Here is a 17,262-nt window from a genome sequence, read left to right as displayed (position 1 = left end):
GACTGAAGCGGTACACCAAAGAGCGGGATAACAAGAGAATGAACAAACTGTTTATCAATAATCCATCTAAAGTGTATTCCCAATTCAAAGGTGAACTGCAGAAGCCAATGTCAGATCCTCCCCGATCTAGCACCTCAAAGTTCTGGAAGGACATCTGGGAGAAAGAGACTACTCATAACACCACTGCAAATTGGCTGAAGAGGCTTAAAGAGAGCCACCAACACATTGTGGCTCAGCAAGGACTCACGATCAGCGAAGTGGACATCAAGTGAAGAGTTCAGCGTATAAAGAACTGGGCAGCACCTGGCCATGACATGATTCAAGCCTTCTGGCTGAAGAAATTGACATCACTTCACACTAGCTAAAATGGCTAAGCAGATAGAGTGCCTAATAGAAGAAGGCGACCATCCTGAATGGCTGATCAAAGGACGAACTGTACTTCTGATAAAAGATCCAAAGCAAGGCCGATTCCCAAAAACTATCGACTAATAAAGTGCTTGCCCACCACCTGGAAACCACTCTCAGGAATAGTTGCAGAAAAACTAGAAGAGCACATGAGTCGCTATATAACCAGTGCTCAGGAAGGAATTGGACGCAACACCCGAGGAGCCAAACATCAGTTACTGGTGGATCGGACAGTCTGTCAAGACAGCAGGAGAAAGCATACCAATATTGCCATGGCTTGGATCGACTACAAAAAGGCCTATGACTCAATTCCCCATTATTGGATACTTGAGTGCCTCAGTATGTACAATGATCACCCTGCTCTTGTGGCATTCATCAATATGTCAATGACCAAATGGAAGACGGAACTGGAGGCTAGTGGCAAAAAGCTGGCGAGTGTAAAAATTCAGCGAGGCATCTATCAAGGTGACTCCTTATCACCGCTGCTCTTCTGCATAAGCCTAAACCCTCTAAGCAGTATGCTGGAGGAGACTCAATATAGATACCAGTTTAAGAGTGGCGCCGAGATAAACCACTTCTACACGGATGACATCAAGCTGTATGCTAACAAAAAAAGGGACATTGATTCGCTAATACACCTTACTTAGGTATACAGCAAGGACATCAGAATGACCTTCAGTATTGAGAAATGTGGAAGGCTAATTCTTAAGAAAGACCATTCTATGCTCACAGATGGCCTAAGAATGCCAAATGGTACCATCAAAGATATAGAAGAAGGGTACAAGTACTTGGGGATTGTGGAAAGCAACATCAACCACAAAGCCGAGGTACGTCACAAAGTCATTACTGAATACAAGAAACGCCTTTTGGCAGGTCCTAAGGAGCCAGCTCAATGCCAAGAACCAAGTCATGGCAATAAAAACCTACGCACTGCCAGTAATAAGATATCTAGCAGGAATAACAAAGTGGACTGAAGAAGCCATCAAGGAAACAAATATAGCAACTAGTAAACTGCTGACCATGCATGGAGCACTCCACCCAAAATCTGATACTACTAAATTGTATCTCGATAGGAAAGATGGCGGTAGGTGACTCAAAAGTGTACAGCAGACAGTGAAGGAAGAAGAACAACGCATCAAAGCCTATGCAGCCTCCATGACTACTTCAGATACGTTGCTAGCTGAATTTCAATCGGCTGCTCTGACGATGGAGCTTTGCAGTGATGATGAGGAAACAGACTGGCACATGAAACCTCTTCATGATGCCTACCACCGACAAATATCTAAGGTTGGCGATCTTCACCAGACATACATGTATATGTGGCTGAACAAATAAAACCTAATGGCCAATACAGAGTTGCTAATCATGGCAGCCCAGGAGCAAGTGCTCCCAACAAGGCAACTCCAAACAAAATTTATTACACTAGAGACAATCCTAGATGCAGAGTGTGCAAAGATGCACCTGAGACTATCCAACACATCATCAGTGGATGCAAGCAGCTACTAGGAAGCGCATACACTGAGCGGCATAATCATGTCACAGGTGTTGTGTATAAAAGTCTGTGATGAGTATGGCTTTAATAAACCACAACACTAGTGGGAAGCTCTTGGTAAGGTCATTGACAATGACTGTGCTAAGATTCTCTGGGACTTCCACATCCGGACTGACAAGCATGTCCTAGCAAACCAACCAGATATAGTGGTTGTGGACAAGGAGAGCAAGAGGGCTACTATAATAGATATAGCAGTACGCAATGACTACAATATAGCCAGCAAAGAAAAAGTAGAAAAATATCTCCCCCTTGGAGAAGAGATTGAAAAATGCCGGGGTGTAAGACCAACTGTAATACCAGTAGTCATTGGGGCACTGGGCGCAATAACACCGGCGCATAAAATGTGGCTTGCCCAAATACCGACAGCAATCAACTCAGGTGAGTTGCCGAAAAGTGTGCTATTGGAAACAGCTAAAATCTTGAGGCAAATGCTCAAACTACCAGGTCTCTGGTAGGAGACCCGAGTTAGAGCAAAAATTACAACCCATACGGGTTAACTGGGATGAGGAAACAATTTATATATATATATGTGTATATATATGCGTATATATATGTATATTTATATATATATATGCATATATATGCGTATATATATATATGCATATATATATATATATATATATATATGCAAGCTGAATGCCAAGTTAGATGTATATATATATATATATCTACAGTGCACCCTCGAGATATGATTACCCTGATATACGATTTTTCACCTTACGAAGTCAAACATTGTGATATCTTCACCTCGCCATACGAATTTTATTTCATCATACGATTTTGAGAAAGGTTTCGCGCGGGTTAAAATTTGGCGGTCGGTGTGCTCATAACGCACGTCTAAATACAAAAGACACCGAAATATAGTTTGCCAAAAACATTTTCAGAACGTTTAGAAGAGACGCGATGATCGACTTATGTCATGTCAGCATTCCTCGTGAAAAATTTCGCGTAAAATACACAAGCAAGAGCAAATGTTCATTTGTAGCGTTATTATATCTTTTACTATAAACTTTCAAGTCAGTATACGTATATAAATACAAGTATCTCCATTTAATTCGTTAGCTATGGAATCTGAGACCAATACAAGCGTTACAAAATGAAGGAAAAGTGATTTCTATGTCAACAAAGTTGGATGTCGTAAATAAGAAGACACCCGTATTATTAACATTGTCAAGGAATATGATCGCAACCAATCAGCATTTGCAATTATTATTAAAACGAAAGATCCATTAAAGCAAGCACAAGAAAGAGCTTCCGACTGAAGATTTGAATGAGCTACATGTAGGTCATGCACGCGATCAGCATTCAAAAGGAGCAACCATTTAGGAAGTAGGAAGGCTAGGAAGTAGAAGATACAGAAAACCCCACATTGGCAGAAATTGTGGACTGGTACATTAAAACAATGCATGTATAATATATATTATTTATCTCTTGTGTGGCATCTTTTTCAAATTTTATTCGTTTTATTTGTTTCCTTTTGATTTTGTTTTATTTTCTTGTTTAACCATGTCTTTGCAGGTGGGCTTGTTATCTCCTATGTGAATACAATTCATCGTATGTATGTAACTCATATAACTAGCTACTCAAGATAGTTGATGCATTTACATTTCTTTCTGAAACTTGTTAAAGCCCTTTCCTCTAGGGTATAAATACGTACAAACTTTGTACGTATGGTTACATTGATTCTAGTGCACATTTCATTCGAGAAAAACTACTGTAGCACATTCTCTGGATCCTTCTACAAGCATTCTTTTCTTTTAAACCAGAAGACAAATTGGACAGGAATAGACAACTTCTTTTAGCCTGCTAAAAATTCCAATGTATTACGTATTAAATTAATCTTCCAAGTGTACAGCAACATAATTAGCATTGATACGTGTTTGCCTCCTTTCTACTTTATTCGCTACAATATACCAGCTAAAGTCGCGTTACTCCAAAGGTATGTACGCCCTGTGTAGTAAATAAAATTTCATTTTTCTTTTCGGTAGCCATTAAATGGTCAGGTGTGTCAGAGGCCGCTTTCGATAACTGCATCGCTCGGTTTTTCTTATTGAATTCTGGTTGTAAAAGGTTTCAACCAGACACGCTAAATTTTATAATGAAAGTGAAGACAGAAACTTATGAAGAATAAAATTTCGGGATAACAGTTGAAATTCAGTAAAATAGTTCAAAACACATACTAAAACTTGGTTTTAAGGCTGAGTTTGGCAAGCTAAACTTATTTGAAGTGAATTCAATGTTTACGTTATGCGTACCTTTTGAAAGTAAGAACTTGTTACCGTCTGATCTGCATTTGGTACACAGATTACAATTTTAAAGAATTGCAGATTATAAGCACTAGGTGCACTTAATACAATGCAGCTACTGTAGGTAACTATAGTTACTAAAGTTAACATACAGTTTGTTACTAATTTTCAATATGTACAGCACTTTTATTAAATTTTGGACGATTTTTACCTTATTTGTTCATTGTATAATTACAATGGTTTCTATACCCGGGCATAGGATTTTTTCGCCATACGATGCCAGCCTTGGAATGGATTAACATCGTATCTCGAGGGTGTACTGTATATATACTCATGCTACAGGCAGTGCTGTTTCGGCTATTGAAGCCCCATCCGTGCAGCTCAGAGTAAGCAAAGGAGGCATATATTTATATATATATGTATATAGACGATTTTAGGTCACTTACCCCCTGGCCACTTACCCCCTGGCCCCTTACCCCCTGGCCATATACCCCCGGTCATTGGAGGGTGTAAATGACCAGGGGGTTATATAGCCTAGGGGGGTATGTGACCAGGGGTAAATGACCGGGGGTATATGGCCAGGGGGTAAGTGGCCAGGGGGTGAGTGACCTGATACCATATAGATGCATATATACTTATATATATATATGAATATACATATATATATATGTATATATATGTATATATATGAATATATTTATTTATATATGTATATATATATATATTCTTTTAATATATGTGAAGATACATTTTTATACATTTAGATTTTTTCTTACCGACAAACCGTAAAACTTGCCACTCGACCCTCCTCCAATCAAATGAGGAGGCAAGAATCCTGTGTAGATTCCATCATTTGCCACAGAATCTTTGCCTAAAAATAAATGATTATTCTTGTTGATGTTTTATTTCTATACTTGAACAGCCTAAAATGGTAGAATGCTTTTTCACAAAATCCAAAACTGTATCAAAAATCATACTCAGATAATAGATGCAATTTCACATAATGGTATTTTCGGCAAATTAATTTTTGTATTTTCGATTTGAAAGAGCTAAATCCCCTTTTAGCTAATGACCAGCTCAACAAATTGCATAATAATTACTAGCTAACACACAATGGCTAAAGTGAAAGGCAAATGGCTCAGAAATATGTCATCCATAATTACAACAACTTTTTAAAATAAATGTCAAACCTTTCTGTTTGCAGTTACTGCTAATTATTTTATCTATTTTGGAACATTGATCTCTTGTCAGCAGTTTGAATTCCAACTTCACAGACAGTTTTATAAACATTTTATCAATATTCAACCTAAAATTTATTTGACCGCACATATAAAATGTGATTGTTTTTATTAGTTTAATGATATTTCCGCTAATTTGTACACTAACTATCTAGCCACTAGCTATCTAGCCACTAACTATCTAGCCGCTACAAATATATTGCTTTGTGTACTGCAATATATGTCAAATATATATGTTATTTTTAAAATGTTAAACAAAAGTAATGTTTTGATGAACTTTTACTCAGAGAAGCTAAATTTTTATGTGTTATACAATTAATATCTTAGCATCCTATCTACAAAAAACCAGGAAAACAAATCTTTCATCACTAGTTTGATGAAAAGGCACATTTTAACCGTTTCCAAAACAGTGGTAGTTTCAAAATATTTAGATTTATTTGGCTGGCTAAACAGTTTCCATAAGTTTTTGGTGAAACTAATTTTTAATTAATTTTTTGATGTACAGCTACTTTTAATTGCAGTAATTTAATTAAAATGAATACGTTTGTCTTCAACATAATTTCTATAAGTCTTAGGGCAAAAATGTTCTAAATAATTACCTCATGTAGTACACAAAATGGACATTGACTAATAATGTTATTTATACTTCAGGTAACCCATTCTCACCAGTGCCATCATCAAAATACTGAATGCGTGTCAAAGATCCACTTGGATCTTCCAGAACGGTGAATACAGCAAGTTGGAGAACAGAAGAATATCCTTGGAACACGCCCATGTATCCAATAAGCTACAAAAGTGGGAAACACTGTTAATCCTTGCAAAATAAAAAAAATTACGCAACATTAATTTTGGTTTTGCTATTAGTGCCAGCAAAACGCAGCTTTGACTCAAAAGGTTTACTGAGTACCTGCATTCTAGATTAATTTACTTAAACCAATATTTGCTAGAAATCACATCTATCATTACTTAAAAAAGAAATAGTACACCTAATAAACTATTTGCTTTTCAATTTAATTGTTTTTAAATTGCAGTACGTTTGTTAGTTCCTGCACAATTTAGCAAACACAATCAATTTAAGTCAAAAATTTTATAATGACTTGAAAATTTTTTTCAAATCATTTGAATATTGGTAAACTTGTTTGTTTAAATATATTTTCACAAAAAGGTAAGTTGATGTGCGTTTATGATAAAATTTAAAAATTAAAAAACCTTACCAATGCAATCAAATTCCTAGTGACTGCTCATCAAGAGTTAAATACTTTACATTAGTCGCAATAGCAGAATAGATAAAAGTTTACAATTTTAAAATATTCTCACTATAAGTGAACCAAATGCTATTACATACAACTAGCTGCTAAAGATTGCGCTTATTTTATGTTTTAAAATTGTGTGTCAATCTATATATATATATATATATATATATATATATATATATATATATATATATATATATATATATATTTCTCAAAGTATGTGTGTCCCTCCAGCTATAGCTATTATTAGAATAGCGGTAGCTGGACCACGCTGACGTAATGTCATGGCGTACCATCATTAGTGGCTAGCGCCTATTAACTAGGTAGCTTACTGGAATGTTCCATTGGTGATGTGCCAAGCTAATAGCAAGTGGGGACAACTGCCATTACTTCTCATTGTTTATAAGTTGATTTTTAATACTTGTTTTCATTGCAAATGTGCCAGGATAATAGCAAGTGGTAGGTAACTCTCATCACTTCTCATGGCTAGTAAGCTGATTTTTAACACACGGGCAATGCCAAAAGGCACAGCTAGTCTATATGTCTTAAGTATGTGGATCTGTGTGTCATTTCGGCTATAGCGCATGCCGATTATTTTACCAATGCGGCCATATGTTAAGATGCCCCTGTTAAGGAATATTTCTTGTAAGGTTCAACTACTAAATCTGGGGTCAAAGCCAATTCTTCTCACGCAGAAAATTATATTGTCTCCGTAGGAAGAGCCTTGACATTATCTTTCCATTTGGTCAGACTAAGACAGTACGATATCCCATTTCTACATTTGTACCGGTATCAATAAGTACCAGTATTGTTGTATTCAAAGTTTTGATGGATAGCTTCTGGTGGAACAGTAACCTATTTTATACACCTGCCCTTCTACGCAAGAATTGTTATTATTAATTCTACATATTCAGGGTTTTTCTCAGTTTGTATTAATTGTATCATTAAGGAATCATTTTTTATTGTAATCGTAGCAAACACGTAGTAATTTAGCTATCACTTGCTAATTATTTCACATTTACATCTAAACCTTTACATGGCCGTTTTATTTTTTCTAATTTATTTGACCTGCACAAAACATTTTCTTCATGATATAAGGCTAAAATTTGTTTAGAAACATTTGAAAACTTTTACAGTTGTTTTTATTTTCTCTCCAAATATATTTCAATTAAACAAAACACTTTTCTCGTGATATGTAGTTTGAAAGTTAGAGCGGCAACTGTTGTCATATGTAAAATACAAATATATTTTCTGTTCAAAGACCTTTTTATTACCCGGACAATGCCAGGTTTGACAGCTAGTTCTATATAAATACAGCCAGCAGAACATGTCCTTATATTGTTATAGCTTTTAATTAGCTTACTGAATAACTGTATCAAGTTTTTTGGATTTGATGGTTTTAAATTAAAGGATTTCACACCTAACATTTTCATGAAGACTTCAGACTCGCAATAAAAGACTCACATAGTCTTTAGTTTTCCTTACCTCTGAGCTTGCGCTAAAATCGATGTTTTTAGAATTGAGTCTATTGTTAACCACAATAGGCTGGATTCCAGGAACTGGTGAAGATGTTACAGTAAGTATTACAGATACTTCAGTGTCTGGATCTTCTTTGGTGATAGTGTAATCTAGAAACTCTTCGTAAAATGATATTAAAGATAAATCTATCGACAATAACTGCACTTAATGTCGACTAGACAATAATGTTGCCTTCTCTCTTTAGGATTGGTTCACCAAGGCATCATACTGGTTTCTAACAATTTTAGATTAATTGGTTGTATACACTTTACATTTAAGTGAATCTGAACCTTTCAAGACTAGCTTGAGGTAACATAAACACAGTTCGTTTATTTGGTGTTATTTTAGAAACTAGTCGCAGATGATAGAAAAATACCAAAAGTCTAAATATATATAAATCTAAATGTTGGTCATCTGTCTGACTGGCGAGGAAGTTTTAAGAATGAAAAATGCACTTTGTACTGGGTTTGAACCCACAAAGATTGCTACCATAAGTTCTCACACACGCGCGCCTAACCATATGGCTAAGCCATTCTTATCATTCCGAATTAATATTACATGTATCTACGATATTGTTATCGCTAAATGGGAATGCACTTTTTATTATTAATTAATATTAACTTTAACATTTTTTTTGATTTTTATTAAAAAATTTGAAAGTTATTTCAAATAGCTTTACCAATTTTTTTGCTTTGTAACTTTCAAACATAAAGTTTCACTTTCAAATGTTTTATAACTAGCTCTAGTTTGCGGTTTTTTCTCATGACCATTGCTAGGAACTATTAAATTTGAAACCTTTCTAAGTGGACTGTTGTATTATCCCAAGTATGAACTGCATCTACACTTTTTCTCCATTAGGTCAAAAAAAGCATCCAACAAAAGCAGTCCAATATCTCATTTTATGTTTTTACTGATTGTGAAAGGTACAAGTATAATCATTATAGAATGATGGGTAGTTTTGGTTACGACAGTAATATTTATATACACTCACTTTTATGCAATCATTGTTTTGTCATTATTAATTCAAAATATACATTGTTTTTAATGTGTTTTCTCAATTCTAACAGTTACATGTATATCAGTCTCAAATAATTTTTCATCGTAATCGTAGTAACAAAACAAACTATCTATAGCCATTACTTGCTAATTATTCCAAACTAGAACAATTTTACAGTCGTTATCTTTTTTTCTTAATTTATGTGAACTGCACAAAACAATTTTCGCATAATATAAAATTTAAAATTTAGTTTGGTAAATGCTGTGTATATTAAATAAAAATAAATCTTCTGTCCAAAGACTTTTATTACCCGAACAACGCTAGACATTCAGCTAGTCTTTGCTACAATAAGAGCAGCTTCTATCAGTCCGCTTGTTCAAAGCCATGCTAAGATCATTAGAAAAAAAAGCCTCATACCAAAATAAAACTCATGGCATCATATCCAATGGCATGCACACCCCCCCTACAAAACAACCAATCAACTAATCAACTAATCAAACAATTAATCATGACAACCTCTCACTGTGAACGGCTTTGGCAAGAATAATGTTTTTTTAAATATAAATCAACTGAAACTATGTACAAGTTTATCTTTAAGCAACTTAGGTTACTTGGTAGTTCACTTAAACACTGTAGAACTATTTAAAATTGCTGATCGCACTGTCCAAAACAAAATGACTTTTAAAACTGTTTTGAAGCTAGTTTTGGCTTTTTCGAAACATGTTATACTTTCATATCGAATTGAAGCACATTTTTGATGAATTGTTACTGAGTGGATCTGAATTTTTTTTGCAATCAATTTACAGCATCTTATCTATAAAAATAAAATATCTTAAATCCTATTGATTTTTTGTGTTCAAATAACACCAGGTTAACTGATAGTATACTTACAAGTCGACCTTCTATGGTAACAATTGTTGTCAGAGAGTTGGCATCTTCAGATATGGTTAATTGGTAATTAGTTGATATTGATATTTCAACTCTAGCATCGTATTGGAAGACCATTTTGGTGTTCATGCCAATAGTGACATCAAAGTAAACTCTTCCTTGATATGTTAATTTTCCCGTAACAATCAAGATTAGATCATTGTTGAGCTACAAAATAAAATTTGATGTATAAAATGTTTAGATTAAGTTATTAACCACAAATCATTTCTTTGAAGGTGTGTAGCATTTCTAACAAAATCTATAACTTTTTTTCAGCAAAAACTAATAAAATATTGTATTATGGCATTGTATCTGGCTTTAATGTCTGATAGGGTTTCAGCTTAAACTTTATGGTCAGATATGTAGCTTGGTAAGATATAAATTGTTGATTATAGACTTTTGAGGTGAAAGTAGAATAACTGTCAGCTCTTCTTGGTTTTAAGAATTTGTATGAGTACTTACGAAGACCATAATATTTTGGTAACTCAACTCTGTAAGCGGTATTCCCCTGTAGTTTTTCATGAAAATCTTTAGATAAATCCCAAAAACTATTGCCAGTAACTTAAAACTGCAAAATAATATTTATGAAGTTATGATTCAGCACAAGCTTAACCGGCTTTAGCTAAATTAAGCTCTCCATAAGCTTGATATACTTTTACTGATGTGCGCTGTAAAAAATTACGAAAGACGCCTTTCTTAGTTGAAGTTTTAAAATCGCTCATTTTAAGTCATTTTTAACAGTTTATTTTTAATAAACATTTTTGATGAACTTCAAGTACTTTGTCAAGTTTTGAGTAAATATTTGCAATTTCTGGCATAAATATGCAATTCGAGAAAGCTTGGTAAGCAAGAGAATCATTACATAGGCCCAAGAACTGGTACTAGCAAGCAAAGTTAGTGACGCAATTTCGAGGCAGTAAATTTTAACGGAATGTTTCTATTTGTGACAAAAGAAGGCCACTTACTTATCAAAAGGCACATGAAATATTTGAAAAGGTGTTAAAAGATGCCATAAGTAGAACTTTCCTTATTAGCTCTTAATTACCCTTGTATCATCTATATTAACAAAGCCTGAGTTTTCTTGCATATTCATTCGATCATTTGCATGTGTTGTGTGCGTTTGGACGTGTGTGTGTCTAAATAAGTGCTATGCATGTCCAAGTTTTTGCCCAATTTTAATCAAACGTCAAAAACATATTTTTGTGCCTTCTGCCAGGTCTTTAAAATATTTGTTATTAAAGTTCCATCTGGTTCCTGAGAATCAGCCTCGTACATCTTTGCAATCTTAGAATATTAACAATCTTATAATCTTAGCAGCCTTTGATGCTAAGATTCCTTTATTGGTTAGCTGTTCAATGTGACCACATTGAATACTATGAATCTTAGTCATCAGGTTGTATTTTCAAGCTGTTAATAAGTTATTAAATAATATTATAGCATGTGTATAGTAATTTAGTTACAAACAATATTAATAACCACATTGATGCTAGACCAGTGGTTCCCAACTGTTGGTCCATGGACCCTTAGGGGTCCACAGAAAGTTTTGAGGGGGTCCACAGGCTGGTGCAAGTATTGGTTTTTCTAGCTAGTTATTTGCAGCTATTTCTGTCTTATAGTGGTTGGATCAATGATGTAAACCCTAAAAGGATAGGCGGCGGCTATCATATGGGCGGGGTCTAATGATCAAAGTCTGTTGGGATTGTGCTAGCCTGGGTTTTGGGGCTAATGCAATTCCCGCAGGGTGGTCGCGTTGTCTTGTTAGGTTTTTGGGTCTAGACTTTTATCACCTATGTGCGTCAATCGCTGGATAATACCTGATTTCTAGTTAGTATTACAAAACAACACAACCTGTAACCAGCAAACACGTAATTCTCTCTTTCCTTCAATTTCAGCGATATACTAAGAACCATGGAAAATAAAACATTTCAACTTACTTATTTTTACCAATTTTCAGATTGGTAGGAGTAATAGTATATGCTTAAATTTAAATATGATTTACCCGAAATCACCCGAACAACGGCCTTTTTTCCCTTGTTTTTAATTAATATTTTTCTACCTATAATATAAAATGGCAGTCTTTTATCGTTGTCACATTGTTTGACCTGACCAATAAGATGGGACAGCGGCAAAGCTGTACAGTGTAGTTTTCATACTCAAAATCTGTATGTAAAACCAAATTTGGGTCATTTCACGATGGCGACTATTAATATCATGAACGCTTGATAACGGCAGCTGACTTATCATAATTGTGGCAATATTTGACAACTATATTTATTTGACAACAAAATGGAACCAGCAGATCGTAAAATAACCAAAGATGTTTATGAAGATAAAACCATTGAAGAATTTTGGCCTTCCATGATTCATTCATATCCACAGACAGCTAAACACGCCCTTCGAAATCTGCTCCCATTTGTGTCTACATACTTTTGTGAGTCCGCTTTCTCCTCCATGGTTGTTCTCAAATCGAAACAACAAAAAAACAAGGGAATTGAAGACGACATGCAATGCGCTTTGTCAATCATTTCCCCAAAGATTGAGAATTTGGTGAAAAATAAAAGTACAATTCATCCCACTAACAAACTGACTACTGAAAATTAACAGTCAAAGCAATTTAGTATTGCATTGCTTTATATAAGTAAATAAATAGGAACATGTCAAATCTATTGACTCTTATATTATTCTAATTTATAATGTATGCCAATTTGCAATGCATTGTTATAAACAACATATATTATGATGTTTATAAAGGGGTCCATGGCTTTTAGATAAAGAGCTCAGGGGGTCCATGGCTCCAAGGTAGTTGGGAACCACTGTGCTAGACGATCTTGGTGTGCAAAATGCTGAAAAAATATGTGATTAAAAGCATTGGTTTCATTTGAGCAATTCTGTGGCTATTTGCTCAGTTACTGATTCAATTCAATGCTTATAGATTTTGAACACTCAGATTTTTTTCTCATTCTCTTACTGCCATCACATCATAGCTGATTTTTAACATTTCTTTATGTTGTAGGCTTACAGAAAAAATTATGCACTCAAACCCACCTTTTCATCTGTAGTTATTAACTTGCTAATAAACAACTAGCATTCTTAAACAGCATAAAACATACCAAAGCATCTTCACTTTCAGCTTCACATGTTCGTAAAGCAGTTGACTCATAAAATGCGAGTAGACCAACTCCTCCTCGCTCATCACTCGCAAAGTACTGCTGTCCTCCAGTCTGTTCAGCTTGATCTGCCAGATATCCTCCTTGTCTAAAGTTATAGCAAACTGATGACATTGTTAAATACAAGAAAACTACCACATATCTTACGAAATGAAATTCTCACTATAATGAGATCCATGTTTGTTCAAGCCTCAGTTAAAAGCCACACTAAGCGATGTAGAAAAAGACTGTCTGACACAAGGATCAAACCCAGGGCATTATATTCACAATCAGGCATGCTTCCACTGCACTGCTCGTTATAGTGATACTGATTACTAATAAGAAATCTCCCACAATGCATTGGAGTGGCAAGGATGCTAATAATAAGTGCCTATAGAGACACCATAGGAAGAACGCTAGTCACAGCAATATTCTCTGTTATATAGTTGGTTATATTTGAAGTCACAAACTGAAAAAAAAATGGTTACGGTGCAGAAGGTGCTAAACCTTTAAAATTTGCTGAGAATGTACTAAGAGGCAAAGAAGGCCACGAAACCAGTAATATTATACTTTTTAAGTTTTGAGAAAACAAATATTTAATATTTAGCACTTTATTATGCAATGTATGTACAACTCATGATAAGCATATTCCAGTTTATTCAAAGCTACTTTCTTGCAATTACTATAGCAATAGACAAATCCTATTTCTCATAGTACATAACGCTCATCAATTCTAAGTTAGTTGTCTAATAAGATTGAAGTTTATAGAAAAGTTCACTATTATTTAATATTGATCAAACTCATGTGTAGATACGGCTAAAGTCTGAATAGGCAGAAATAAACAATCGCAGCGATAAGATTGAAAAAAGCCAAAAATTTGAGTAATGGAAAAAATTGCCACATTAATATTATTTTTAGCTTTTTTAGATTTAAGAGGTAATTTAAACCAGAAGAATAATTTGTCTATAAAAAGCCAAGCATGACACAGTTTTAAATTCAAAGTAAATTTTAAATATTTTCTATTCTGGTGGTTTAATCTACTTGTGAACAGTGAGTTTAGTAGTTGTGCAGTCTAGTGGATTAAGGAAGATTGTCAAGGGTGATAACTATACGTAAATTTATCTGAGTTGCTAGAATGTAGTAAAATGGTGCACGTTTTACAATGTTGGTCTGTCAACCGAATGGCACAATTTCGGTTCCCGAACCAGCAAGTACTGAGACAGCCAGTTGCTCCCATACCAGCAAGTACTGAGACAGCCATTTGCTCCCATACCAGCAAGTACTGAGACAGCCATTTGCTCCCATACCAGCAAGTACTGAGACAGCCATTTGCTCCCATACCAGCAAGTACTGAGACAGCCATTTGCTCCCATACCAGCAAGTACTGAGAACAGCCATTTGCTCCCATACCAGCAAGTACTGAGAACAGCCAGTGTAACACCAAAGATTGTCAAGCATAATAACTAAATGCACAATTATTCTAAACCGCTAAAAGGTGCTCAAATGGTCTAGGACTTTAGGTGGTAGAAACCTCCGTTAGCAAACTAAGTGTCTTAGGTTTAAGTCTCGTGCCTTGGAAGCTTTTTTTCAGCCTCAAACAGTCGCTTTGGTCAGACAGACAGAAATATATCTGTCTCTCTTACAGCAAAATTTTGAATGTTTTAGATCGCAAAGAAGTTGTCTTTAGTACTCAAGTCAACACAAAAAAATAAATGAGTTATGTATAAAAATTCAATTCTGAAATACGTTAAAAAGATAACCAAAGAGCGTTGACCCAAGTTACCGGTATTTGTCACCACTGACCCAAACAAGACAGTGTCCAGAATAACTCCTTCACTGATAATTTGTTCAATAGAATCATCTACTCTTCCTTCTCCATCACTATGTAAAAGGATTCTTGCATTTCTAATGTCCCCTCCGGTGTATTGAGTAAGTATCTAAAATGAGTATATAAATGCTCCTGTGAGAACTATTTGCTAACTTTTTTGAATTGTGTGAATGAAATAATGGGCAGTCTCAGTTTATATTCAAACATGTTTATGAAGAAGAATTTGAAAAATATTTTGACAGCTTTTTTCAACTTAGAAGAATAGACAAAATGATGTTATGCATGAACTGTAAATAGAAGGTTATGTCACAATAAAGCATCTTGATTCATCTAAAAAGATTCAGATGAAAGTGGTTTAATGTATCATTTAAAGAAGCCCTAGGCAGTGAGACTAGTACAGTATAATTCAGAGAAACGCTATATTCTCAACTCCCAAAAGTAATATTTTGTTTCAATATTTTCAGTAAATTGTATATTTTAATCAGGTTGGTAAGTCTAAAAGAAATCAGTTTCCAGACCTTTATCTTTGTTTACAAGTATTATGGGAGTTGAACTAGTCATTATTCAAAAATTTAAAATCTTTCATTTAAAAGCAGTTTATTTGTAAAAACATTTGGGCTAATTTAATTGCTTGCAAATTGAAAGAATTTGTTAAAAATTGTTGTCAAGAAAAACCATGATTTTGCCAAGTTGGGTGCAACTTCCATATTTAATGCAAGTTGTAGAGTCATTTAAATACAAAGAAAGAAACTGTGCAAAGACACATAATAATAAGTAAATCGCCAAATGCATGAATATTGTTCTTGGGATTGATACAAGCAGGTGCCAGGCTCACTAAGCTTGCACTTTGGGCTCTGCGAAAAAATGTACTGTTGCCTACTTTAGCTTAGCCTAAAGTGCTTCCACAAAACAAAAGGTTCTGAATGTAAAACAAAACACCTACTCGTTGACACTCGTAGATCCCAGCCGCGATGTTTGTCCCACCAATAGTTTGAGTAGGTACAGATGCTCGGAGACTTTCTTTCACTTCATCGCTAGTAACTTCAGTCATGTCAGCGTGCAGGAAGGCAAAATCAGAAAATGAGACAATTCCTACAGCAGTTCCGTCTCTCAAGTAGCTCATAATATACAACTGAACTGCTTCTGACATGGTAGTGATTCTGTCGTTTGTCTGCAAGTATAGAAAAACTTGAAATTAAAATTCTTTTTTCATACCTTAAGAGGCCTAAATTGACTTGCTCTATCTTGCATCTAGAATAAAATGAATTAGATTTGAGAAAATACAGCTGCGCAAGCATACAGCATAGCATTATGGATTTTTATAGCTGAAACAATGTTATTACCAGTTTCAGTAAAATTTCATATCTAGGTAATTAAAACCTTTGATCTTTTCAGTTATGCAACCAAAGTATTCAATTAAACATGTTAACAAGTATTCAAGGTTCAAAAATCTTTTAAAATACTAAAATAAGTTTTTGAAAAATGAAATTTTTTTTATTTGAACATATGTTAAAAATCAAGCAACTTTCGAAGCTTAAAAGTGCTTTTCTGGCATTCTTTAGTTTCACAAAGTTTTGTGTATGGTAGATAATAAGTCTTTATTAGTTTTAGTCTAATTTTCTCTGGCTACCAATTCCCTTCAGAAATAAAGAAAACTAACCAATCAACATTGCTGATTTACATTTTCTCTAACTCCAATCGCTAGTTTACAAAAATTCTCTGAAGCTAATAAAATATTATTATTTACAGTACACAAAGCTTTAGATAAAGCAAAGACAGCAGAAAATACTATTTTTGAGCTTTGAAAGTGGGTTTTTAAAAACAGGCATAACCACAAACCTTTTTCTTTTTTAACAAAGTTATTTTAATATTTTACCACTGGTTTTGAGTAAATTTTACGGACACATGCAGAATAAAAGCATTGGATATTAGGGTGGCCATTGGGTTTTTTAAGGAAATGCAGCTACTTGCTAATGCAGCCTAAGAAACGCACGTCACACTACGATTTTTTTACTAATTTTTTAAGATTTGCTTGTTATTCTAGTAGCTAAAGCATGATTGCAGTGTACTTACATCCATACTTGTCGACACATCCAAACAGAAACAAAGTATATCCTGAGCGCATGGTGTCACTAAGGCATCTGTAGGTGGC

At 34.6% G+C, this 17,262-nt stretch overlaps 1 protein-coding gene across 1 annotated transcript in view; it reads right to left on the bottom strand.

Annotated features, from left to right (window-relative positions):
- LOC137387844 (calcium-activated chloride channel regulator 4-like) overlaps positions 1 to 17,262 on the bottom strand; it is a 32,643-nt gene extending 15,381 nt beyond the window's left edge. The window contains exons 1-8 of the mRNA XM_068074357.1: positions 17,184 to 17,262; positions 16,054 to 16,281; positions 15,086 to 15,219; positions 13,247 to 13,391; positions 10,097 to 10,304; positions 8,180 to 8,331; positions 6,108 to 6,228; positions 4,980 to 5,074 (exon numbers count right to left, since the gene is read on the bottom strand). Of these exons, the coding sequence (XP_067930458.1) occupies positions 4,980 to 5,074; positions 6,108 to 6,228; positions 8,180 to 8,331; positions 10,097 to 10,304; positions 13,247 to 13,391; positions 15,086 to 15,219; positions 16,054 to 16,281; positions 17,184 to 17,189 (1,089 nt within the window). The 5' untranslated portion in view covers positions 17,190 to 17,262. The remainder of the gene's footprint in view (positions 1 to 4,979; positions 5,075 to 6,107; positions 6,229 to 8,179; positions 8,332 to 10,096; positions 10,305 to 13,246; positions 13,392 to 15,085; positions 15,220 to 16,053; positions 16,282 to 17,183) is intronic.

Source organism: Watersipora subatra, chromosome 2, assembly GCF_963576615.1.
Source record: "Watersipora subatra chromosome 2, tzWatSuba1.1, whole genome shotgun sequence".
Taxonomy (NCBI): Eukaryota; Metazoa; Bryozoa; class Gymnolaemata; order Cheilostomatida; family Watersiporidae; genus Watersipora; species Watersipora subatra.
Note: the sequence above shows the minus strand (reverse complement) of the source record. Positions and strands in the feature narration are given on the sequence as shown.